This window comes from Vulpes lagopus, chromosome 13 (genome assembly GCF_018345385.1).
Source record: "Vulpes lagopus strain Blue_001 chromosome 13, ASM1834538v1, whole genome shotgun sequence".
NCBI lineage: Eukaryota > Metazoa > Chordata > Mammalia > Carnivora > Canidae > Vulpes > Vulpes lagopus.
The window spans coordinates 58,901,383-58,928,510 of record NC_054836.1 but is presented as its reverse complement, the minus strand read 5'-3'; the positions used below and the strand labels follow the sequence as shown (position 1 = coordinate 58,928,510).

The following is a 27,128-nucleotide window of genomic DNA, read 5'->3' as shown; positions in this document are numbered from 1 at the left end:
AAACTATTGTACATTAAGAGCTGTAAAAACAACACATGCTCATTACCTGAAATTACCGTAATAACACCATGTTTAAGCAAAGGCATAAAGACGACTTCGTCTAAGGTACACTTCAGTCCTCTCTTTGAGGTGGCGTCCTACTACTTCCAGAAGGAAAACCACACTGCTTCCACGGGCTTATAAGACCCTGCATGCGGGGGCTCCTGCGTCCCGCGCCCCACCCCCCCACCCCCGCCCCCAGTACACTCTTCTTTCTTACTGTGCGCTGACCACACTGGCCTCTTCTCTGACTCAACCTGCCAAGCGCTTTTCCGCCTTAGACTTGGCACTTGGTCCATCATCTTCCTGAAACGTCCTTCCTGAAGCTCTCTCCCCATGGCTGGCTCTTTCCCATTTCCCAAGCACCACCTCAAATGTCACCTACTGAGACCACACCACTCATCCTGACTACATTCTTAACTGCCTCCCCCAGTAATTCCTTCTTTACCCCTCTCTCCACAATGTTTATTTCCTTCAGAGCACTTACCAAAATCTGAACTCATCTTTGCCTCATAGTTTGCCTATATGCATTCCTTCTCTGTGTCGTTACTGCCCACTTAGCACCAGTGACTGACTGCTCATAGCGGGAGCTCTAGAAATATTTGCTGAATGAATGAAAGTTATACTCTCCCACTATGTAGAAGTATATAAATAGAAGTACCACATGTTGATTAAATGATCTATGAATAAAAATTACTGTAGGTTTACATTTATACTACATCTCACCGACTCACTTTTGAAGCACTTAGCTTTCTGCGCTCTCAAATACTAAATGTTACAGGAATTTAATTCCTCTTTCCTATTTATAAGGATTTTCACTTGGATATTTACTATTGATATTTTGGGGAATATAACTAATATGAGATGGTAAATCCATTTAGTAACCTCCCTATGAACAAGGCAATAATTCCCTTCTGTTCTCTTGCAATGATTTGTCAAAGTAAATTTCTTACCCTCCAGCATAAAGTGTTCAAATACCACAAGCCACCCTGGCAATACGGTGCAGCACACAGAGTGCAAGCATTCCAAGGAGGCTGTATGTTGTTTTTTCAACATCTTATAATTACTTATTTGTGACAAATAAGTAATGCTAGTTTTTCATTTAGGTTAATAGCATCAGATTTGTAAATAAATTTTCCTCTTAAATAAATTTCATTTAAAAATTTACTTAGTATATAGATATACAGATGGTACGGATAATCTGAAAACCAAATATTAAGGTCTGGGAAACACTGGATCAGACTGCCTCAAGAGTCTTACTTTTTCCTTCTGTTCACTGCTCAACTAATCTGCTGTGCCAGGGTCTGTAGGTACAGAATGATTACGAACCTCACATACCCTCAAGGGCCCCGATTACAAGATCTAATATTTTTTATTTTATGAAAATAACATTGTCTTTACTTTGTATAATTAGGTCTAATTGTGTTTAACAAATGTTTTCATAATTTAACAGGAATCTCTTCAAAAGCAAAGGAACTGAAAAGAGCCAGAAACCATTGTGGAATTATGAAGTGAAAAGTATTTAAATAAAAAAGGCATTTAAATAAAACATGTACCTCACAATAAGTTTTGATACTTTAAAAAATGCCCCTTTTCCTGAAGGCACATCTATAAATCTTGTTTTAGCACTTACAAAATGAGCTTATGTATCAAAGAAAGAAATCTATCGAAACTGAAGAAACTAAAAGAAACTGAGAACAATTTAAAGAGAGGGATACAGAAAAGATCTGAGCAAAGACATAGATCATCATGAGATTGGTTGGCCTCCTAAAGAGATTCTATAAAGGAAACTGAACTCATTTGAATTATATTTACTTTCACTTCTCTTGGTTGAAAGTCATACTTTGAAAAGAAGGGGCTGTTTGCACTGCAGCCTTCCCTTGTTTGTTTATTAAAACCAATTTTAGCAAGCTAAACTTTCGAGAAAATGTCACTCAACTACAGTGTCTCACACAAAAAGTGACACCACTAAACTCCATCTCTAAGACTTGGGAGTCATGTTAGTGCCTTTTGTATTAACCTACTTAGGCGATTTTGTTGAACAAATATTTACTGAGACGTAACTACGCTGGAGTCTAAGGACTCTAACATTAAAAAAAAACATACTTCTTGACATTTATAATAGGGGAGACAAATATACAAGCAAAAGGTAAATAAATAATCACCATTTAATTCAAGCAATAATAAAATCATGGCAATAACCATGATTTGGCAACTGGTATGATTCTGTGGAGGGGTAGGGTAAGGCCCAAAGTGCTAATTACCTACTCACTAGCCTCCTTCCTTACTAACAGGACCCCACACACCTGGGGTGGCAACGTGCCCTGTGAAGCAGCATTTCTAGAGGCAACTACAGGGAGCCAAGACGATGTGAGCAGAATCAGCAGGTAAGATTTCCAGAAAGGCACTTTTCAAGGAGCTGAGTACAAAATCTGCGCTTTTGAGTCTTTTCCTACTGCAATTCTTCTATCCGTCCAGGGAAGAGGAGAAACGGATTAGAAGCAGCCGGGGCCGCTGAGGATGTCAGGGTCGCCAGACAAGCCCGATCTGCCTCCACCAACAGGTATTATACATGAGAGGAAAGCCAAGTCTTCTGTTCAGATCATTCTTGTGTGACTTTTCTAAGTGATCGAATCTCTTCTGCTAGATATAAGTGACATAAATAAAGATTATTCAGGTGATTTTAGTAAAGAGACGGCATGTGCAGGATTATGAAAGATGGAGAGTTTCCCAAGCAAAGGTGGAAAGAAAAGCACGGCAGTCACTTTTTTAAGTCCCTGCACTGCGACAGGCTGCGGGAGTGGAGAGGAGCAGGTAAGGCGAGGTACTAGAAGATGAAAGGAGTAAGACACGTTGATTAACTCCGTGTGGGGAGGCTCCTCCAAGCAGGAGTCCGACTCGATGACTTCGGGTATTCCACGGCAAATGACCCGAACATCAGTGGTTCTTCTCAGAGAAGGAAAAGAGGAGACTAAGAGTTCAGCCTGAATATTAATACACTGAGTCCCGGGGCCTGGGGAATCTCAGGGAAGATGGAGAGGCTCAGGGGAGAAGCCTGGGCTCGAGGAATCGCTAAGTGTGACTGCTACACCCGAGAGGACACGTGGGACGTGGACGGAGGAATGTTTCTCAGCTTGGGCTGTGTGTGGAGTGTGTGTGTGCGGGGGGGGCGGGGGGACACCTGCCATTTGACCGGCAGCTCTTCCCCACGTGGCGAGTGGTCCTCGGGCGGGACTGGGTGGAAGGCAGGAGAGCCGCGGGTGGGAGAGCCACCTGAACAGCGCGGGAGACCACGCAGGTCAAGGGCCGAGCCCCGAGAACAGCAACCAAGCGAGGGCGGCCGCGGGGACTGCGGGAGGCAACCAAGATGCGGGGGACGCAGGCTCCTTCGTCTCAGGGAAGAAGGGACTTCTGTGTTAGGGGTGTCCCGACGGCCTGAAATAGCAGTGTCACTCGGCGGGCTAGACTAGGGAGGAAGGGAAGGGCGGGGAGGGAAGGGGAAGCCACAGAAAGAGAAGGGCAAGACAGAAGGCCTGCAAATTCTGGGGGCCGGGGAAGAGAGCGGGGAGGGGGGCAGCGGCTGCAGGAGGGTGGACGATCCCAGAGAGATGATCTTTAAAGAAGCAGCGTCTGCTCTGCGGCCCTCTCACCGGCCCTCTCACGGGCCAAGATGGCTTGACAGACGGCTGGGAATCCTCGGCAGGGCACGAATCCCGACTGCTGTCCACAGATGAGGAAACTGAGGTTCCGGGCCTGGGTACCTCCCAAAGCCCTGCTGCCGGGGAAGGGGCCGACCTCTCGACCTCTCGCCGAATGGGCTCATTATGCGCACCTGCTTTTCAGTGTGTTCCGCTCAATTCGTCACATCCCTTCTACTGCCTCACTGCCGAGCCTAAACCACCTCACCCCCCCAAAGAATTTATTAAATTTTAGTCTCATTCTATGTTTATCCATTATCCCTGAGTGAACTGCTTTACCGTCGCCACAACACCTAATTCAGGCCCCCGAGCTTCTGAATAAATTCTGTTCAAAACTCATCTGATAGCCTCTAAGAAATCAACCACACTCTACCCCACTTAGTCCAGTCTTTTACCGGATACTGAATATTTAACTGCATTAATCTTTATTTGTTACATGTTTCTATGCAGGCTTTTCACTTCGGTTTGGGGGCATGTCTTCCCCACTAATTTACCAACACCTGGAGAACAGAAGCCATTTACACTGTTTACTTTTTATTCCTGCATTATGTGCAGATAAAACTCCATTATAGGGAGCACAAGAGTGAATAAACAATGTGATCCATAAATAATAGATATATACACACAAAATCCCCACACATATTTAAAAAGGACACATTCGTAGTAGACATATTTTTCTAAATGTACAGTTTTTAAACATACAAAAAGTAGCAAAGTAACAAAATATAAACAAAGAGCACAGCCAAAGAGCTGTATGATTTAAAAAGCAGGTAGTCTCTAAATAAAGACTGACACATGTAATCATTAACTATGAGGAGCAACGTTACTAAACAAATGCCTCTTGGATTCAAATATAAATGTCTCCTTCTGTGTTTACAGACATAATTCAAGATCAAAACATTTAAGAACTTTTTTTTCCAGTTCCACAATAAATCAAGCTATAGTTCACTCTACCTTTCTTAAGGTAGTGTATCTTTTATGAAATTGTTTTCAGAAGAACTGCATTACAGAACCTATTACAGCCATTAAAAACGTCCACTATATGAGAACAAGGCAACATTTTCTATGGCTTCACAGGATGAATGTTCTCTAGTTTTCTATAAGCTTCTACAATGTATACCATATGCCGTTTGCATCTTTTGTGTATTATCAGTAACATTTATATTTACTGTAACATTTATATTTACTGTAATTTACTGCTCAGTAATGAGACTGTATCCAGATAAGATTACAAAAACAAGATATGAAATCTATATGCTAAAGTCGGTGATAAGTGTCCATTTGTTTTTAGCTTTAACCTGCTTTGAGGCAGAACCAGAAAGGAGTATTTCCTAAGGAATATATTTTAGAAGATGCTTTACATAAAAGAGAGCATCATTAATTATACCCGTTTGAGAAATACTGCCTCTGTCTTAGAGTGATTTCAATCTTTTGCAAGTGTTGCCGCTGCAAAAAGGAAATCGTTTTTTTTAAAGTTTAATTAAGTGTTTCCCATTTTTGCCACCGGAACCAGTTGTTGAGTGCTATCTATTGACATCACTTAGTAGATAGTTGAGTACTACCTCTTAACACGGACTCAAATGATTTTCTTCTTCATTTAATCAGGTAACCAATAAGTCTTGTCAACATAGTAGTTTTATGTGTTTTTTGTTTTTTGTTTTTTACCACAGAAACAATCTCAAGGTGATTTATCCGGTAAGTAAACACACTACCTTAAGATAAGGATTACTAAAATAAATTTAAACAGCAATTCTTGTTAAAAAAAAAAAAAAAAGTCTAACATCAGCTAAAATCTTTTAACAATGTAAATTGGCTAAATGTAAGGTTCTTGACCTGTTGACTAAAATTGTGGACTCTGACTCTTTTCCACAATGAAACCAAAAAAAATACTGAAGCCTCAAATTAAATGGGATCAAGAAAGCAATACTTCAAATTTATTCTGTTCTTCTTATTAATATGTAAGTCAATCAAACTTAAAACATGCACAATTTAAATACTTATGGCAGAGCATGCATGTTAATTTTACTTACCAAGTCATATATCTGGTTTGCCAATTGTACCTTCTCATCTGCATCTTCCAAAGCTTTATAGTAATCCTGAATAAAAACATTTTCATTTCAAAAATAAATAATTTAAAAATATGTGTATTCAGCACATACAACTGTATTTTCATTATCATACTTTGTATTCAACGCCAGTCATCCTACAATAGCGATAAAAACCCAGTTAAGGATGGGATGGTGATGGGGTAGGCTTAGAAATTATATGTACAATGGCCAAGAATTAAAGGAGGACGTTCAACACTCCTAAAAAAGATGTAAGTGAAATTAAATAAGAGTCCAAATCTAGCCTCTAAACTAGTAAAAGTTATGTGAACTAATGATAGCTCTTCTCCTTTCAAAGAAAATGTTACGATTTATCTAATTTATAAAGAACATTTGCACTCTCCATTTTTAAAACTTTTTTTTTTCATTTTTAAAACTTTTTAATAAAAGTATAACTAATGAAAAGATTCTGACCTGCGTGTCCCTCCTTTCCAATGTTCTGCAGCTCTCATTTAAGTTAGGTATTAATTCTTACAATTCAATCTATACTTTAGATTTCTCCTCAGTATAAAGCAAATCATTTAAAAACAAAAATAGGATTCTATCAATTTCCATGGAGAACTAGACTCTTAGGGTATATAGCAAAGCGGTACTACACCAAAAACTTAACAGGCTAAAGGGATGATGACTGACTTAGCGTTTTAGAGTTGACCCTTGAACACGGCAGGGGTTGGGATGTCAACTTCCGTGCAGCTGAAATCCACATATAAACTTCTGACTAAAAGCTTAACTACTAATAGCCAACTGTTGACCCAAAGCCTTCACAGATAAGATAAACAGCAGGTTAATGCATATTCTGTGTATTATGCTCTGTATTCTTAGGATAAAGTAAGCTGTAGAAAAAAAATGTTATTTGCGAAAATATATTTACAGCACTGTACTGTATTTATCAAAAACGAAAATCCACGTATAAGTGGACCCATACACTACATGTAGACCCATGTTTTCAAGGGTCACCTGTACAGATGGATATCTATACTCATACACATCTGGGCCTCCAGGTATCCTCCAAGCCAGGACTAATTCTGTTATACACTCTAATTTTTTTTCTCCTAACAGAAATAATCTTCCCCCCATGTGGCAAAATAAATTACACAATACACTAAATTTGTAGTTTTCAAATTTCTTTCTCAGTTGATCTTTGAACAATTCTGTGAAGGTTGTGGATGAAGGAATCATTACTACTCAGAGATACTAAGAAAACCCGTCCAATGTCACACAGCTAAATGGCAGTCACACCCAAACCCAGGCCTTTTATATAGTTCTTCCAATGTATCCCAAATACCCTAGGTCACACATTTAAAGCAAACCTTGGGAGGAGATCTGATACTTATTCTACTATGGAAGAGACCTGTAAGTACTACACAACTAACCAAAACTCCAAGAACTCTGTATTTCTAGGCCCAATTCATATAAATGTAGTGTTTTAAACTTTTTAAAAGACCTTTTAAGGATGCTTTCAACTGTTAAGATTCTATTCCTCTGTGACTCCATCAACTTAGTTACCTAGCAATATATAAAATATGCTTCAAGGCCAGCTAATTTTCACCCCAGTTTGTGGCCATAATTGGAAGACAGTGTTATATCTGTAAAGACAAGGCAACTTTAATTAGCTATAACCAAAATAAAAGAAAAAATTGTACTTTTTAAGGATTCTATAAATATAACAAATTATTTAAGTTCTAAAGAGCTGTTAATAACTTTCCTTCACTTTGATATCCAGAAAACTACTTCATTTTAAAATATCTTTCTCAGAGGGTCCCAATGTTTACCGATAAATCATCTAGTGTTGAACATACTTTTTTGATGGATGCCATTTGTTCTTCTCTCCACTCCGGCTTATTTTTCTTAGCATTCATAAAGAATTCACTGACTCTTTGTTCTAGCTGATCCATTGCATCTATGACATAATAAAAACATTTCATATTTAGATGACCAAATTCATACACTGAATATACATGCTTTGATTTGGAGAAAGAAAAAAAATATCTGACAACACACACTCACTTGCCAAGTAACGTAAATATGTCATGCTTTGATTATGGAAATGCTTTAATTATTCTAGTAAAAAAAAAGTTAACAGTTTTCTCTGACAATTTATATTTGTTGTTATTTAAAATTTTTCCAGTAGTCAAAGTAGTCTAGTCAACAACGTAGATAGGTTCTATACCATAGTATTTCAATGGTACAGCCTTCAGGTCAAGAGCTAATGGTATTAAATCAGCCAAACGTCCCAAAGCACTATTTCCTATTAAAACTACCACTAGATAATCCTCATGTTTCTTTCAATAAGAAAAAGTAATAAAAAGATTTTAACCTTTTCCTATATGGCATTAAGCTCTCCATCATCTCCTATCATGACTGAAAGTAGAAGGTACATTTATTCACCTAATACACTGTATTATTTATTCTAGATAAGTTTTTCCCAAGTGTGTGCCAAGAATAATCATCTAATTCCATGTCTGCTAAGAAAAGAAAAGTGAAAAAAAAAATGATTCTGTTGCTATCTAAGTGAAGGAAAACCGTCTGGAGATTTTTCAGGGCAATAATACAATAGGTTTTTCAAGATCCTAAGAAGTCTTAGTTACTTTTAAAAAAAATTTTTCCTTTGTTTAAATAAGCAATTTCTAACTTGTTTTACAAAGAAGTCTCTTTTATCAATCTACAGGATCTATTAACTTTAGAAAATTCTAGTTGTTATAAAATGCAAGTGTATAAAACCTCTCATCTGGGGCGCCTGAGTGGCTCAGTTGGTTAAGAACCTGCCTTTGGCTCAGGTCATGACCTCAGGGTCCTGGGACTGGGTGCCCCCAACCCCAGTTGGCTCCCTGTTCAGCGGGGGAGGCTGCTTCTCCCTCTCCCTCTGCCCCTCCCCTGCTCATGTGCCTGCACCCACATGCGCTCTCTCTCAAAAATAAAGAAAATCTTTAAAAAACATAAAAAAATAAAACCTCTCATTTGTATAATCCAAGTACAAATCACAAGAGAATTTAAAATTTGTAATGATAACGAAGCAAAAATAAGTCACCTTTTCGTGAACTTCTGCTTTGTATCAGATACTATAAATTCTAGTTTAACTGTGTTATTTTAAATCCTCAGATGATCTCCATTCTATAGACAAGGAAAACCCCTCAGAAGTGGTAATGTGGTCAAGGTCAAAGAGTAAGTCAGCAAAACTCTAATACGAACTCGGATCTATCTGACATCAAGATCTGTGCTCAGTCCTATAGAAAACGCTACATAGCATTTCAACTACATGACAGTCAAAATGAATTCTGTGGGCAAGCTAAAGAAACACACAGTTCAGACTCCTACACTACGACCCACTGAACATAAAGAAGGCTTCCGTAGCCCATCACCTTGTATGCTGCATGGCCACATGGAACGCACCGGAGGCTCAGGAACCTAAATTCACCACCCGTGGGTATGAAAGCGTGGGGTGCGAGTGTGGGGTGGGGAAGCACGGGGGAAAGGACAGGCCCTCAGGAGCTGCAGGATCCTCAGGGATGCTGGGTCTCTGATTTCTTTCCATGATACCCTTTTCCCCCCAGTCATACCCCCAAACCCAGATCCTCCACCACCGCTACTTTTCGAGGGAAAAAAAAAAAAAACCTAGTGGCATGAGAAACATTTTACGTAGATAGTCTAACCACAGCTAGAATAAATGGGATCAAGGCACGTATTTTCTTGAGGACAGACCGCATGAAGGCCAGCCATTAATATCAACTGCACAAGTTTTGTTTTGTTTTGTTTTGTTTTGTTTTAAAGTAACAAATGCAACTTTAATTGATTTCTGGATAAAAACTACTCAGTGCAGGTCAGTAACCATGGCAGCCCCTGCTCTGTTGGAGCCATCTTCAGGCTCCAACAGCCTCCAAGACCATCTGTTGGACGGTCTTCAGGACCTAGGTTAACGGGCTATTTGCATTATCTCATGTCATCCACAGTATTAGAAAAATAAGGCATTAGATCAGTTTAGACGAGATGCGCTGCTGGCAGCCAAGCCTACATCTACACAGAGAGGGGGACATCCGGGCTTAAGCGCACACCCCATGGTACATCTGAATCGTGTAACGTGTAACTCATTCCGCACTCGTGGTTCGCAGTACGGTGTCCCTGCAAGAGAACCGGAACGGCTGTATTACATTCATTTCATAAAAGGGGGAGAAGGCCTGTGAGGTTCTTTCAGAGCATGACGTGCATAAATTCGTACTCCTTTTAACTGTGATTTTGCTCCAAGTGTTGACCTCCTCGTTTCCAAGGCACTGACTCTTTCCTTGCTTTGAATCATAAACCCTTCACAAAAACAAAACAAAACAAAAAGATCGGATAAACCAAATACTGCTCTATGAAAGAACAACGGTTAATTTTTTTGGGGGGAGGGGGGTGGGGGTAAGGAACCAGACTACCAAGCTACCACTGATGGATGAGAAGTCATCACTTTTATTGCAACAGATAAGCAGCTTTACAGGAAGGTCTATTTTCCTCACTCGTTTTCATGGGGGGGCGGGGGGGGAATAGCATCATCCTGCTGGCGGGTGGGAATGCATCCTGCAAGGTGCGGCTTTGCAAGATTCGACATTCCAAGTTCACCGGGGTCACTAAAGAGCCACACCAACGCCTAGGCTGCTGGGTTTTCCGCTCTGCAGAGAATTCTGAGCAGAACCAACTTCAGCAGAAGTCTAAATGCCGAAATCTACGTTCCGGACGCAAGGGCTCGGGCCAGAAACCACCATCTTCTCCACACCTACACCGACGCGCGTTAAAAGCGTGTGTCTACGTCCTCCCCGGAGGCACAGAAACTTTTATCGCAGTCTTGAACTCGGGAAAGGAACACACACGCGGGCCCCAGCGCCTCCTCCTCGGGTAAAAGCAAAGGGGGAAGCGGCGTGGACAGCAAGAGGCAAGATGCGGCACTGCCTTGTGTGTGTGTGTGTGTGGTTTTATGGTTTTGGGGGGGTTTTTTTGGCGTTTGTTTTTTTTTTTTTTTTTTTAACGACTCCTTATGCACTAGCCCGTGAGCCGGAGGAGAGTCAGAGAGCAGAGGCGACGACGTCGGTGGAAGGTCTGGCCCCGACCGCGCGCGGCCGGGCGGGCGAACCGCCGACTTACTCTGCACCTGCAGGTCCATCTCGCGCATCTCCGTGAAGCGGTCCCGCAGGTCCATGGGCAGCTGCTCAATCACTGTCAAAGGGAGAGGCCGTCAGCGGGGCGGGGCCAACGGCGAAGGGCGCGCTGACGTCACTGCGTGCGTGCGTGCGTGCGTGGGGGGGGCGAAGGAGCCGGCAGCCCACAGCCGGCTGCCAGTTACCGTGAGAAAGAAACATCCCCCGCCTCCCCCTCCCTCCCGCCATCCCGCCCGCCCGGCCGCTCGCGCGCCCGCCCGCCCGCGGGTCCCCCAGGCGGCCCCCGCCAGCGCCGCCCACTCACTTTCCAGATAGTCCTCTAGGTACAACATCGCGGCCCTTAGAGCTGGGGCAACGAGGGGGTCCGGGGGTTTATTTGTGTCACTCGCTGTCGCCGGAGTTTTGTCCCTTCCAATATGGCGCCTCCGCTAGCAGCACCCGCTCGGCTTCGGCGGAAAAAAAAAAAAAAAAAAAAAAAAAAGAAAAAAAAAACCCACTTTGGCGCCTGACGGCGCTTGCCTCACTGCCGCCCGGAGCTGTCATTGGCCGGCTGGGGCGATGACGTCAGCCGGCCGGAGTCCGCCCGCGCGGCTTTGTGGGAAGTGTAGTCCGGTTCCCCCCCACGGCGAGGATCGGCGCGCCCGGCGGTTACCGGCGTGGCAACTACGAAGACCAGACGGCCTTGCGCCCCGTGCGCCGCGGAATCCGAAATGCGGTGCCTCTGTTTATTTGTTGAGGCCTGCGCGGGGCATGACGGGAGTTGTAGGCGCCCGCGGAACCCAAGTAGGAGCAACTTTCCACCTGTTCCCGGCCGGCGTGCCTCGGTTGCCCCGGCGGCTGGGAGTCGCGGGTTTCCAGGAGGGCCGGGCAGGTGGAAGGTGTTCCAGCGCCGGAACGGCCAGCGGAGTTCGGGCGATCCGCACTGCGTAAGACAGAACTCCTGGCTGGAACGCATCCTTAGTCTCCGACTGCTCAAAATACCCACGAGGCGCCTGCTGGGCTTTCCTGCACCTGGACGGTGGCCGCCCTCCACGCGCTCTTTACCTGCTTTTATTCCGCGGTCCGGCTCGTCGTCACCGTGATGTCATCGAGCTGAACGCACAAAGTGCACCCACAAAAAAAAAAAAAAAAAAAAAAAGCAGAACTAGAGAACAAGCAGAAATAACGGATGGAGACTTGCTGCTGTCGAATGAGCTGTTCTAAGGATGACTTTAGGCGGCGTTGAGTAAGCAGCCCGCCCCCAGCTGTCTACACCCGCGGAGGGGTCGTCTTCTACCCCGGGCCTCCTCCCCCCCCGGGACTCCATTCCCCCCCCCCCCCCCCCCCCCCCGTGATGGATTCGGTCCTTCACGGCTCAGTTTTCTTTTTCCTAAGAATGTCTGCACGCAGCACAGGTCGAGAGCATCGTTCTCTCCCACCTGCCTTAGCTCTCTGTTCGTTTTCCTGGGAAATGTGTCTTCAGTTCGCAATTCAATGTTCTATTTTCACTTTTTTTTTTTCAGATTGGAGTCCAGACGTTTGATGCGTTTTTGAGTTTCCTCCCTTACGCCCTCTTCTACCCAAGACTTTTTCCACCGCTCATGGGCAGGATGCTCACCTGTCGTGTTGGTGAATGTCAAGGGAAACCCACAGCAATTCTAATGATTACCTAGTTTACTTTCTGTACTTTTATCTAAAATCTAGGACTTTCGGGTTTCCTCCCTCCTACACTCCCTCCCTCCCTTCCTTCCTTCCTTCCGGCTGCCTTTAAGATCTCTTGGATTTTTCTGTGGTTTCTCAGTGGTGAATCTAGGTCCATAGTCATTTCTTTGTTTCCTCCTTCTTACCATTCAAAAAAAAAAAAAAAAAAGTTCGAACCATGCTTAGGATTTGAAAGGATTGCTGAATCTCAGCACTAGTGTCCTGCAGCAAATGTAGAAAATTCTCAACCATTGCCCCTTCTGTGTTGCTTGTTTTCTGTTTTCTCCATTATCTCTTAGAACGTCCATGGGACATCTCTGAGATTTTCTCACTTTATCTACCTTTTTTTTTTTTTTTTTTTTGGTCTTACTTTTATATGGCCCATCTCAATATTTTCAACTTTTCACTCTTACAAATTCCATGTGGTTCTTTTTGAGCCATTTTCTAATTTCTTATACAAATTAAACGGAATAGGGGCACCTGGGTGGCTCAGTCTTTTTCACCTCTGCCTTGGGCTTGGGTCGTGATCTCAGGGTCCGGAGACTGAGCCGTGGCTCGTCGGGTGTCTGCTCAGCAGTCTGTTTCTCCCTCTGCTCTTCCTGCTTCTGCTCTCTCTCTCTCAAATGAATAAATAAAATCTTAAAAAAAAAAAAAACTAAATATAATATAAACATTAAACAGTCTATGTTCTGTCTGTTACATCCAAAACTGAAAGCTTTATGGGTCTTTTCTGCTGTGTGTTGTTTCTTCTAGCTTTTCCTCATGGTGCCTGTTTCCTTGTGGGTTGTGATTTTTGGATTCTGCACTCAAGTTTCTGGGGCTGTGCTTGTCAGGATGCTCCAAGGCCAGAGTTAAAATTGAGTTTTCCTAGACAGTATGAGAATTTACTTCTGCAAGTTGCATGGAGGCAACATTAACCCTACGACGAGATTAAAGTTTCTGCTTAATATGTGTAGCTGCACAGATAGATTTCATTTGGCCTCAGATCCAAGTGGCTTGGATTCGATTCTCAGTGGGCATTCTCAGACTTTTCCTTCATTTCCTGGATTCCAAGGTCAAGCCCGCCATGTTTCTTTACTGACTTATGCATCAGATTTTTTCCTCATTCACCCTTACACCAGGAATGTGGCCTTTTGGAGCCTCAAACTTTTGGCCCCTGTTAGATGCGTCCTTTTAGATGGGTTCTTGGCTTCGTTTCCTGACCTCAGCATGCTGCGCAGCTACCAAAGCGGGAGCTGTAGGTGTCCAGAATTTGACAGATAATCTCTTAGCAACATCCCACTTTGGCTCTCACTTATTTCTCAGGATAGTCTCATTTTTCTTCCCTTCTCTCTTTTGTTCCTGTCAGAGAATTTATTCATTTCCTACCAGTTCATCAATGTATTTCTTTTTTTTTTTTTTAACCTAGCAGTTTTCATTGTTTTCAGCAGGTGGTTATTCAGAGCAGCGAAAAATACCATGCCGTGAGAAATCAGAGTAAAAGAAATTAAAGTCTATCATTTCAGTGAAAACTGACTTTCTTCATGGAGTTTTCCATATTAAGGAAAACGAAATAATAAATGGATCCCAGTTTGCTTAATAAATATACATACTTTCAAGAAACCAAAAAATAATAAAAACTCACTATACACTCCGTATATTTTAGTGAATGCAGTTCTTAATCTTGAACCATGTATCAGCTGCAGTTCACATATGTGTACGCGTGCACACATACGATAGTTTCTTACGTCATTAGGTTGTATGGTCGTGGCTACTTGGGGCAGCTGCCCCTTTACCACCGCTACCACTTGTCAGGCGGCGTGGCTGATACACAGGGGTGTCTGTATTTGAGGGCAGGACTGTGCTCTCTGACCGTAGCTCTTCACCAGGGACCGACCAAAGCTGGGCCTAGTAGGTGCACTCTTTGGGGATTTGAAATTGGGAAGAAGACACCCGGAGAGGGAAGGCCTCGTGGCAGATCTGTAGCACAGTAGTACACGGTCCACAGGCTCCCGCTGCTGGGAGCCCTGTCGCTTTCTCACCAGTCACTAGTTGTAGGGCCCGGAGAAAGTTATTTTAATGCTCCGTCTCCATTTCCTGATTCAGAAACCGGAAATAGCAATAGTAGCCCGTGTAGGAGATGGAGATGATGTTATCGTCCGAGCAAAGCACTTAGGTTAATGCCTGGCAAGTGATAGGATGCAGTGAGTGCCAGCTCCCATTACCATCATCATTAATACCGTTAAGTCCGCTCCTGAGTTATTCCTACTGCAGACGCTTCTTTGGGTCTCTCTTCAGGTTTGCCTTGTGCGCCCGCTTATTTTGCGGCTGGACACCACCGAGAACTCTAGGATTCTGTCACCGCCAACTGTTGTAGTCCCCTGCCCTGTGCAATTCAGAGGAGAAGCGATGCAGGGGAGGCTGTGTAAGAGCACTGCACTGGCTCAGTAGAAGCAACTCGAAAGTAGGGAAAAGGCCAAAAATGGATGCACAATATGGCTGTCACCAGGGGTCTAAGAAAAAGGAAAATTCAAATCCTTCATATAGTGCGTTTTCAGGCAAATTTTTGCCTTTTGTCTTAAGACTCTGACACTTCCCCATCTTACAAAGAAAACCACCACCCTGAAACCTTGCTAGTAAAACTTTGAAATGAGATATTGTCCTAACTTTGTGCCAAGTAGTGTATCCTCCCCGAAAGACTTCCAAAACATGGAAAGAAAGCTAAAGTTCTGTCTCTACACCAACAACTCTAATTTTACATCTTCTAAAATCCATTGAGCCACTCCCTGGATCAGTTATAAGCAGCACAATAATAGCGTTCACTCTACACATCTATGGCTGTTTCCAGCCTTTTCTACCCCAAATAGCGACAAAAAAGACCCTTCTAAGGAAGGTTCTAGTTTTCCTGACCTCATTTCTGGGTGTTTGCCATGAAGAATCTGGAGAAGAAGGGAGAGACAACAGGGGATTAATAGGAGGAGAGTGGGCGTTCGGTGTGAGGGAGAGGGAGTGATGGAGCAGGGTGGTGGAGAGATGGATATGAAGCTGTTACAGAACCATTCCCTCAACACAAAGGGGGAAATTCTAGATAAAATACAGGAAAAAAAGCTTTAAACGAAGAGAATGAAAACTTCAGGTGCCAGAAGCGAAAAGTCTACTCCAAGTCACAGTGGTGAACAAGCGTTGGAGCTGAAGGACTAGAGGGTTTAGAGGCCTAACCTGTTGGGTCTTGGCGTCCTGACTTAGTGAAGATTCTACAGTATGAAATGAACCCCCAGGCCCAGGATGGAGCTGCGGTGCCATGGTAGCAAACCGAAACTTAAATCACAATCTTCACGTTCCGCTCGACCAGAAATGCAGTATCTCCCAGTCAGCCAATGCCCAGGTGCCGGGTTAACTCCGGGCCCGGTATTTATTTCTTTATTCCCTCTCATGCCAAAGAAAGTCGACTGTGTGGCTCCAGCTACTGAGATACTTTCTATGTTTTTCTTCCTTGTTCTTTATTCTTTATCTTATAAAAGCTTCCTGCCTTGGGCCCCTTTTTGCAGTTCGCTGAACGGAGACTGTCCATTTCATGAAGTGTTGAAGTTTTTTTTGTGTCCTCTAAATTGTCTTCTTTAATATTTTTTTAAACACAAGCCTCAGGTCGTATACTTGTAGGGGACTGAAGATAACCATCTTGCAAAGAGCAATCTCAGAGGACGGCTTCTGTGAAACTGGGGAAACATCAAAAAAGCCATCCAGTCACCCAAAATCGGGGGAGAGAAAGCAGCCCAGACCTGCACCGTGCTTGAGTGTGCGGCCCAAATCCCTACTCCTCACGAGGTGCAAGGACCCAATTACCAAGACAGCGAACACTGGCCTGGCCCAGTGAAACGCGAGGGAGCCCACCTAGGGGACAAACACAGCACCACTCGTTAGGATTGTGCCCCGAGCCAGGACACGAAGAACAACTTGCTGTTGGAAGTGAGCTCACATTCAAATGTTGCAAATCACGGAAATGAAGACTCCGAGAGACCGTTATCAGACAGACTGAACAGGGGAATCTAAAACTGCAAGCATTAGGAGTCATGATTGATGGAATCAGTCCAGAAAGTAGAACAAACAAGAAGAGAGAAGATAGGAAAGACACCCAGATTGGAGGATCAGTCTTCGAGACAGAAGTCCCAATACCTGATGAATAAGGAGTTCCAGGAGGAGAGACAGAAAAAAAAAAAAAAGGTGACCCTAAAGACTCTACGCTCTATGATGACGTTGAGGTGAAGGTTCTGAATAGGAAGTACCAATCAGTCCGTGGTAGTAGACCTAGGAGCGTGGCCACTTCTGGGGACAGTGGGTCCTGGACTCATGATAGACGCTTGCTGCCAAGCAGTGTGTCTGGTGCACTCCGGGAGCAAGAGCTTGCAGAAGGTGTTCGATTCCTACTTGTTGCGTGAGCAGGTGGAAGCCGGATTGGCTGGATTAGGGCTCTCAAATCAGACAGACCTGACCTTGAACCGGGTCTCTGTTATCGTTCATGCGACCTGAGCCAAGCCACCCAACATCCCGAAGAGTGTTTCCTCACCCATGAAATGAAAGGAAGGAGGCACCTTCCTCCTTCCTGGAGGCTGAGTGTGGGGAGGCTGGAAGGGAGTGACGTGTGAGGGCACCCAGCACCGCGGCCTGTGCAGAAATGTAATCAGGAAACAATATTATTTGTACAAGTGACAGTACCACGTGGTCTAGTATGTGCCATTCCGAGGGCCTTGCAATGGGAACGTTTGCCCCAGAGCAGGCAAATGAGGGAAATTATGGTCTTTAGGATTTAAAAACAATAATAAAACTGACTTTAGCGGTCTGCTTTTTATCTTACTACATGCCAGCAATTCTAAATAGTGTCAGTGATAAAATATTTCTCCCTGAAAAATATATTTTGTGGGTCTAAGTTCTAAATCATCCCTGAAGTCATGGAATTCACTTGATTTTAAGAAGTGCCATTACATATTCCTGTTAATATTGGCTCGGGATTAAACATTGAAAACCAGTGAGCATTTAATACACAGTGATTAGCAAGACAAAGACACAGAACCTGAGTTATTTCAGTTATTCAATGCTATATGATCACTTGGAGGTTCTCTTTGTATTTAAAATTTTAAGGGACACCTGGGTGGCTCAGCGGCTGAGCCTCTGCCTTCGGCCCAGGGCCTGATCCTGGGGTCCTAGGATCAAGTCCCACATCGGGCTCCCAATGGGGAGCCTGCTTCTCCCTCTGCTTGTGTCTCTGCCTCTCTCTCTCTCTCTCTCTGTGTCTCATGAATAAATAAATAAAATCTTTTTTAAAAAAATAAAATTTGTAACAGTGAAACTGACTATAAGCTAGTTGGTTAATATTTTTGCTCGTCAAATGCAAATTTTAGTTCATTACATGGGACATATTGCTGAATTTCAACAGTATCCTGAAAAAAATGCATTCTCTTAAAATTGTTCTTCTTGTTTAATTGGTATTTAACTGCTCTTACATTTCAATGTAGTTATTAGTGCAATAAGCCTATACATTGCTCCCTTTTCAAAAAAAAATTCTTAAATATAATTAAAAGGAATTAATCTATTGTTTCCTTTTCACTGTAAAATTAATTAACTATTCATTACAAACATGATTATGTAATAAAGTTTAATAAAAGAAATTTTATACTGCCTGAGTTTTTTTTTTTTTTTCTGGCCATTATCATTATTTATTTCATTTAATGATTAGTTTTGAAAGTTATTTTCTTTTTCTTTTTTTTCCTTTTTTATTTTTTTATTTTTTTTTTTAATTTTTTTTTATTTATTTATGATAGTCACAGAGAGAGAGAGAGAGAGGCAGAGACACAGGCAGAGGGAGAAGCAGGCTCCATGCACCGGGAGCCCGATGTGGGATTCGATCCTGGGTCTCCAGGATCGCGCCCTGGGCCAAAGGCAGGCGCCAAACCGCTGCGCCACTCAGGGATCCCTCCTTTTTTATTTTTTTGAAAGTTATTTTCTTGTAAAGACAGGGGTATATTAAGAAAATGATTCGCGGGCGTGATCCTGGAGACCCGGGATCGAATCCCACATCAGGCTCCCGGTGCATGGAGCCTGCTTCTTCCTCAGCCTGTGTCTCTGCCTCTCTCTCTCTCTCTCTCTCTCTGTGACTATCATAAATAAATTAAAAAAAAAAAAAAAAAAAAAAGAAAATGATTCGCTCCTCGTGTCAGATATGTTAGGTGTGCTTATTCAAGGCTTCTCACAGAAGGCAAGTGTAAATTTATTTATACACAGTGGTATCACTGTCTGTAACTATTTCCCGTGTTTGATTTTTTGAAAGCTTTAGGCTCTCCAACATTCATTTTCATGAGACAGGTAATGTAAAGATAAATGGTCAAGCATCTTCTCTTTGCGATGCGATACAAAAATATTTCAGTGACTGGGAGGATTTTTAACATTGCTGGAGGACGTTTAAAGATTCTACTTTTTCTTTTCACCTTTGTCAGTTAGGTGCTCCCTGATAGTGACAAGAAGTGGTGTTTGGAAAATTCAAGCTTTTAAAAAGTTTTTATTCAAAACCTCTTTTTTAATACAAATGAATTTATTTACAAATAAATATTGTATTTATTTACAAATAAATCCAAATACTGAAGGATTTCGGAAGCCTTATTTTGTGAGTAGGGGTACAGTGTTTTTCTAAAGGTGGCTAGGGTAGTCCTCCTATTGAGGAAATAGCGTGTGAAAATGTGACAATACAGTGCATTTTTACACATTGCATAAATATCTTATGAGACTTACTGCATTTTGGTATAGAACTTGCCTCCCCTACTAATTTGGAATTCCTCAAAGGTAGAAACTATGTTTTATTTATCTGTTGATCCCCAGATCTGCAGGCAATACGAGTTCAATAAAGATATAATGAATTATTGAATGAACGAATGCATGGACATCAAGCACGAGTTCCTAAGTTTCCAAGTTCCCATCAGAGGGGGCAAGATGAAGTTCTCATGATCGCCCACTACTGGGCTCCGTGAATGAAACAGGATTTCACTGATTATTAGAATAACTGGGCTGGAATGCTGAGAAGAATTTCCTGAACAGAAGGCTTTAAAAAAATTCTCAAGTACTAGAGTAGACTGACTTCCAAAGTGGTTTTTAATTAGGCTTGCCTAGAGGAGTAAGCAGAGGGAAAATGAAAGTAATGTGATAATTCATGATGGTTTCTGTTTTTAAAAAATCCATTGAAAGCGAGATGTTAATTGAGGCCAATAAATAAGGCTCCTAGGGAACATGAGAAGGAATATTACTACAGTCCATTGCAGTAAACACTCATTGAACAGCAAATACCACCAATACAAACATGACCAAGACACAATCCCTATTCTTGCAGGTCGCACAGCTTGGTAAGAGAAGCAGAAGGTTAGGGATATCATTTAAGTACTACATGGTAGGTGCTCTAATATGGTCAGATTTTGAGGAAGGAACTAACAGGGATTTGTATCAGTTTAATTAAGAAATGATGGCTTCTTGGATGAATAGTGAACATATAGATTCAGCAAAAAAGATAAAGTGCTGGAGACCAATATAAAGATGGAATGGATTAAATATCCACATCTTTACAAAGTTTGTAGCCATTGAATATTAGGGTTTTTTTATTACTCTCTAGATATTAAAACAAAATATATTCAGAATGCTACTCAGCTGACTTACACTGATGCAACCCTAACCGGTTGTCAAAGAATTTAGATAAGACATTCTATATCATACGTCATCAGGAAAATGCAGATTGAAAGGAGAAGGCACTACACACCTGTTGGAACAGCCATAATCTGGAACACTGAGAACACCGAGCGTGTGGGACAAGAACTCGCATTCATCGTCGGTGGGAATGCAAAAAGGCACAACCACTTTGGACGATGGAATATTATTCAGTGCGCTTAAAAAGAAATGAGCTCTGAAGGCATAAAAAGACATGGAAGGACTTTAAATGCATATTATGAAGTGAAAAAAGTCAATCGGAAAAGGCTGCATAGTTAATTCCAACCATATGACATTCTGGAAAAGGCAAAACTATGGAGGCAGTAAAAAGACCAGTGGTTGCCAGGGGTAAAGAGAGGGGGACGGAAGCATTTCAGAGAGTGAAAATACTCTGACGTTACAAGGGTGGATACCTATCATTCTATATTTAGCCAAATCCACAGAATGTTCACTACCAAAAATGAACCGTATTTTAACTATGGACTTTGGGTGATTATGATGTGTCAATGTAGGTTCATCTACTGAGACACAAGTGCCTATCGGTGGAGGGTATTGGCAACGGGAGAGGCTGCGTGTGTGTGTGGGATTATGGGGACTCTCTGACCTTCCTCTCAATTTTGCTGTGAACTTACAACTGCTCAAACAATAAAGTCTTAATAAAAAAAATAAAACAAAAAGTCGAGATACGTCTACTGGTTGGTGTTTAGTCTCTTCTCCAAGTAACAAAGAGTCCCATGCCACCCTGACTTCCTTGGCTCTTTCTACGGGACGCTCTGGGGCTCTCTCCTGTAGCTGCTGTAGAGTTGACACGTGGCACCAGGCCCCTGTCCCAGTACTGTCAGTCTCCACTATGGGTTATTAATTATTTGTTATCACTCCTGGATACATTATAAAGTAAAAATCTGGTTACAGATACTGTGTGAAATATTATGGCACTTTGTAAAAAATGTGTATGTGGATAGATACACACAGATGCATTTCTACTTAGACTGGAATCTATGTTAGAAAGTTAACAATAGTTATTTCTGAGCAGTAGAGGATTTATAGGTGATTATATTTTCTTTACAAATTTCTATCTTTCTCAAGCTTTAAAACTGTTCTATAATCAGACATGTATATATGGAGAGACAGAAAGAGAAAAAGAGAGAATGAGAAATGAAAGCAATCAGACTGATAACTTATGCAGTGAATTGTGTCTGTGCCCCTCAATTTTTCCAAGCTTTGTAAAACTGAACAGATATCTCTTAACTCTTCTTAGAACAATCAATTTTGTTTGTTTCTTTGTTAACTCATGCTAAGTTAATATGCTATCAGGATCAGAGCAGTGTCCAAGTTTCAAAATGCCAAGTCATTAAGCAAAAGCAGCATTCAGGATTTGGAGTCTCATTACCTAGTCCCATTACCGGCCGTGGGTCAGACACATAAAGGTCAGGATCTGGGGGAAGCAGATACACAAATAGGAAATGAGGTCAAGAATACAAGGAAGAAAGAATTATTTGCCAAGTTAAACCCGGAGCACAGGGCAACATGCAAAATGCTAAGTTGAGGTCAGCTGGGGCGGTGGAAAGGACATAATTCATATTTTGGAGCTAATTAATAATGGAGAAAAGAATCTGTCCTGAATGGCAGCTTAAGTCCTGCTTCTGCACCTATTCACTCCGTGCTGATGGCTGGAGGGCACAACGAGACAGGAAAAGGACCGCCAGGGTCATGGTGTCACTTGAGTTCCTCTCTCAGCTAGCTCAACACGCGACTGTGTTTGCAGGATGGCGACAATGGGGTAAACCAGTGAGTCTATATGTCATTCAGACAGATGATGAGCGGGGCCTTGGCGACGGGGACCATTTATCATTTGCTACCAAGGGCCTCGATTCCTAATGAGACCACGTTACAGATGTGATTGATAACCTATAGGCCGGGGCTTCTCAACTGGGAGAGCGTTGGCCCCCCTGATGGACATTTGGAAATGTCTGGAGACATTTTACTTGGGGAAGTACTACTGGTGTCTCGTGGGTGGAAGCCAGGGCGACTGCTAAACATCCTGCAACACACAGGCCAGACCCCTGCAGCAGATAGTTACTGGGTGCAAATTATCAACGGTGCCAGGGTTGAGAACGTCCGCTGCAGACGGACCTTGTGGCTGAAACGTACCCCAACGTCCTTGGGTCGGTGTTCCACACCTGTTAGTGACACTGCCCCTCTTAGCCGAGTGGCGACTTAGGAAAATCGTACAGCAGAGGGCGGTGATAAACAAATTTTTGTATTATGTTATCACTTGTCCTCTAATAGTTTTCCTCTTTTTCTACTTCTTCAACCTCCAAAACAAAAATAATAATAGAAGCAGAATAAAGCTAAAGAAAATAATTCCAGATCTCTTTTGAGGAAAAGAACACACCATATTTTATGCAAAGATGTATTAAAAATTCTGAGATAGAAGCTCCAGAGATACAGGAACCATGACTTTTAAATTATCTTCGTGAATACTCTGAGCACTCAATCTGCAACTTTTTACTCACTTAAAGAAAATTACCGGTCACATCTAAATATTAGTAAAATAAAATATGTCACCTAATAACAATATATAAATGATCATACTCTTTTGGTCGACTATTCCAGTATTTAATAACTCTCATTTTGGGGAATTGCCAAAGCCAACAGTCTTTACTACAGATATATGTTCTTTTATAGTTGATTTAATGAAACTCAGAGACACTTATTGTCCTTACATCAAACTCTACTTGCTGAGGGAACTTTTAAAATATATTCTTAGCCTTTTTCCAAATTAAATAAATAGTCATGGGGATATCATGTACAGCATGGTGGCTACGGTTAATAATACTGTATTGCATATTTGAAAGTTGCTATGAGAGTAGACCTTAAACGTCTCATCACAAGACAAAAATCTGTAACTAAGGGTGGTGACAGACGTTAACTAGACTTATGGTGGTGATCATTTAGCAATATAGACAAATATTGAATCATTATGTTGTACACCTGTAACTAATATAATGTTATATGTCAATTATAGCTTAAAAAGAAAAGAAAAAGAAAACCACAGGCCAATAATCCTCATGAACACAAAGAGCCCTCAAAACATTAGTAAGTCAAATCCACCAATATATAGAAATTATCACTGTAGTATAACCAGGTGAGGTTCGTCCCCGGAATGCAAAATTGGTTTCATCTTCAGAAACCAGTCGGTGAAATTCACCACCTTATCGCAACAAAAGAGAAAAATCACACGTAAGTATCACTAGATTTGGATAAACCATTCCATAAAGTTCAACACGAATTCACGACTTTGGAAAACAATTTTCCACAAACTAGAACAAAAGGGACCTTCCTCAATGGGATAAATGCTGTCTTCAACAATCTACAGCTATCGCCGCATTTAATGACGAACTTCTGAACACTTTCTCCCTAAGACTAGGAATAAAACAGGAACTTCTTCCTTGCTGCCACTTTTCAATGTTATTTTAGAGGTTCTACTTGGGGTAATTGAGTACAAACTAGAAAAGAAGCAGTAAAATTGTCCATATCCATTTGCTAGGGCTGCTATGAGATAAGATAGCTCCACAGACCAAGGTGCTCAAGCAGTAGCTCTAAGTTTTGATTTAGCATTTAGGATATCTTTCTGCCAATATATCAAATATAATATGTGAAATATATCAAATACAAGATGTAATGCTCCTTGTAAGTGTTCTCAACTAACTTTTCTGCGTGGAAAAAGCTGCTTTCTAGGTGGTTGTGGGGATTTTCTCTTTCCCATTTACAGCGCCTTCTATTCAAAGCCATGTAGTGTTATCTGGTAGAAAGAGATCTGTGCGTGTCCACAATATTTAGAACTGTCTTTTCCTGGCTTACTTGCCATGGATTTGTATTTATTATCAATGTAATAATAATAATAATAATAATAATAATAATAATAAATCATGTTATTGATTCTTATTATTATTCTCTTATTCTTAATAATAATATTATTGTTATCACCACCAAGGGGAAGAATAATAGCATTGAATATCAAAAAGTGGCTTATCTCAAACCCTGGCTTTTTTTATGCCATCGTTTTGTATTTTTGTTGACTTCTTACTTGACTCCCTTGTGATCAAATCATGTGTTCTATGTTGTTTCTCTATTTTAGAATTTATCACATTTTTGTGGCTTAATATATGATACATTTTTTGTAAATGCTTAAAGGGATTTTTGAAAAGTTGTCTTTGTTTTGAGGATATTGCCGGTAAGTTGTATGGTATTGTTACTCAGGGCTTTTTAGACTCACTTGGTCTTCTATCTACTTGATCTATCACGTGCTGAGTGAGGTACTGTTGTCTTTCTATGTCTACTTGGCTTTCTGCAGCTTTCGGTGTTTGGATTTTTGAAGCCGTTATTTGTTATTTGGTGCACAAAAATCCTTGAGATATAGTTACTATGGATTGCACTCTGTATTGTTTAAAAAAAGTGTTCAATTTTTAATGCCTTTTGCTTTGCCTTAATAATTGTCTAATACTAGTATTGCAAATCCTGCTTCTCCCAACACAATTAGGATTTGTTTGCACTTTTGCTCTCAATCTCACTTTATTTTAAGGAAGTCTCTCACATCTCGTTGGTTATTCTTTCACAGCCAACCTAATAGATTATTCTGTTACACTCATGATATGACAAATATATTGAGATCTAGTTCTAATTGCATATTGTTTTGTTTCCTTTGTTTTCTATGATTTGCCAAGAAAGAGTGATTTAGAAGATAATTTAAAAGATGAAAATAGGGATCCCTGGGTGGCGCAGCGGTTTAGCATCTGCCTTTGGCCCAGGGCGCGATCCTGGAGACCCGGGATCGAATCCCACATCGGGTTCCCGGTGCATGGAGCCTGCTTCTCCCTCTGCCTGTGTCTCTGCCTCTCTCTCTTTCTGTGTGACTATCATAAATAAATAAAAATTTAAAAAAAAAAAAAAAGATGAAAATACTGAAAAGTTGTTCTCTCCCTAGTCATCAGTTACAATAATTACTACCCTGGCTTTCTCTTCTATGTTAAGGCAGACACTCACCGTGAGTCTTTCTTAGTGTCAACTCCCCAGCCATATACAATTTCCCCGGCTTCCCAGCTCTACCTCTTGATTTAGCACCTTAGGTATCTTTCTGCTGACATATCAATTATAAGGCATGATGTTCCTTGTGAGTGTTCCCAACTAACTTCCCTGTGTGGAAGACACTACTTTCTTTCTCTCTCCCACTTGCAGTGTTTTCTATTTTAAGACCATGTAGTATAATCTGGTAGAAAAGGAGTTCATGAAGATCTATGTGTGTCCCTAATTTTTAGAGCTGTCTCAAGCTGTCTTGTTTTTGTTTTGTTTTTGTTTTCTTAGAGTTACTTGTTCAAATGGATCTTCTCTCCCATTTCTTTAACACTCAGCGCTCTAAAGTCAAGGTTTATCGAATTATTTAAGAAAATGCTCGTGTTGCAGCCCGGGTGGCTCAGCGGGTTAGTGCCGCCTTCAGCCCAGGGCTTGATCCTGGGGACCCAGGATTGAGTCCCACGTCAGTCTCCCTGCATGGAGCCTGCTTCTCCCTCTGCCTGTGCGTCTCTGCCTCTGTGTGTGTGTGTGTGTGTGTGTGTGTGTCTCATGAATAAATAAATAAAATCTTTAAAAAAAAAAAAAAAGGAAAATCCTCGTGTCAAGTCTTACCACTTACATAAACTTACCCCCACTAAGAACTGTGATTCCTTTTTCTCCTCCCTCATTCCCTTTCCAGTCTACGTTACAAAAACACACTCATACACAACTGGGTTTTTAGGATTATGCAATCAGACATTCTTTTCTCAGTAGTAAGCATGAATGTTATCCATCTTCATTGTAAACTCTTAGAGATAGTGATGTCAGTAAATGCGATTTGATGATGGTGAAGATTGAAGAAACAGTGCTTTACCATGAACATGTCATTCTTAAGAAAAATATTTCCTTTAAACCAGTGCATATTTTCAACTGAAGAAATAAATTTTGAAGGTAACTTATCTATTTCAAGATCAGGATGATTAATTGCTTGATTCATCAACAGGAAAATGGAATTTCCGTGTATCTTCAAACTTGACTTTTAGCCCAGATTTGGACAAATACACACCTTCTCATTTTAGTTCATTTCATTTACAGCTGAATTAGTCATCATTTCCTCACAGTCTGCAAAAACATCAGCAGCTATTAACCATTTTATTTCCATTTTATCAAAACTTTGCTTGCATTAATTTGTCTTCATGACCTACTCCCGTTAGCATAAAAATCTCACATCTTGAAAAGCGATTAATCCTTAGACAAATGAAAGTTTAAAAAAAAAAATCTACTTCAACCTAACATTTTATTTGTGTGTGAAGTAAAAACTACAAGTTCTGAAGACCCATGTTTGCCATTGTTTTATATGAATTAAGGTATGCTGTAATTTTTAAAGGCTGCTTTTAGATCATTAAAATAGTGAAACGTCTCCAAAGATGGACTCTTATTCAAAGTTGTCAATTCGAGATGGTTTATTGCTTTTAATGCTATGGCAATATTAGAAATGCATTTGACTTTAACTTCTCTTAAAACTTTTTATGTCGCATTGTCTTCAAAATATGCTGTGCTTTTAAAAAAATAAATTGTTGGTGTATTGATTAGTAGCATGTGCTTAGGAGTTGGATGGCATGGAATTAAATGTCTTCAAGACTCACCGAGCATTACTTAAACTCTCCTTACCTGAGTTTATTTATCTGTAAAAATGAGGATATGAACAA

At 41.3% G+C, this 27,128-nt stretch overlaps 1 protein-coding gene across 2 annotated transcripts in view; it reads right to left on the bottom strand.

Moving 5' to 3' along the window:
• ING3 (inhibitor of growth family member 3) overlaps nt 1-11,431 on the bottom strand; it is a 29,958-nt gene extending 18,527 nt beyond the window's left edge. For both annotated transcript variants that reach the window (XR_005983570.1, XM_041728071.1), the window contains exons 1-4: nt 11,273-11,431; nt 10,955-11,026; nt 7,642-7,742; nt 5,768-5,833 (exon numbers count right to left, since the gene is read on the bottom strand). Coding sequence is in view for 1 of the 2 variants with exons in the window: in XM_041728071.1 (XP_041584005.1) it covers nt 5,768-5,833; nt 7,642-7,742; nt 10,955-11,026; nt 11,273-11,300 (267 nt within the window). In the remaining variant the exon portion in view is untranslated. The remainder of the gene's footprint in view (nt 1-5,767; nt 5,834-7,641; nt 7,743-10,954; nt 11,027-11,272) is intronic.
• Nucleotides 11,432-27,128: the final 15,697 nt, after the last annotated feature.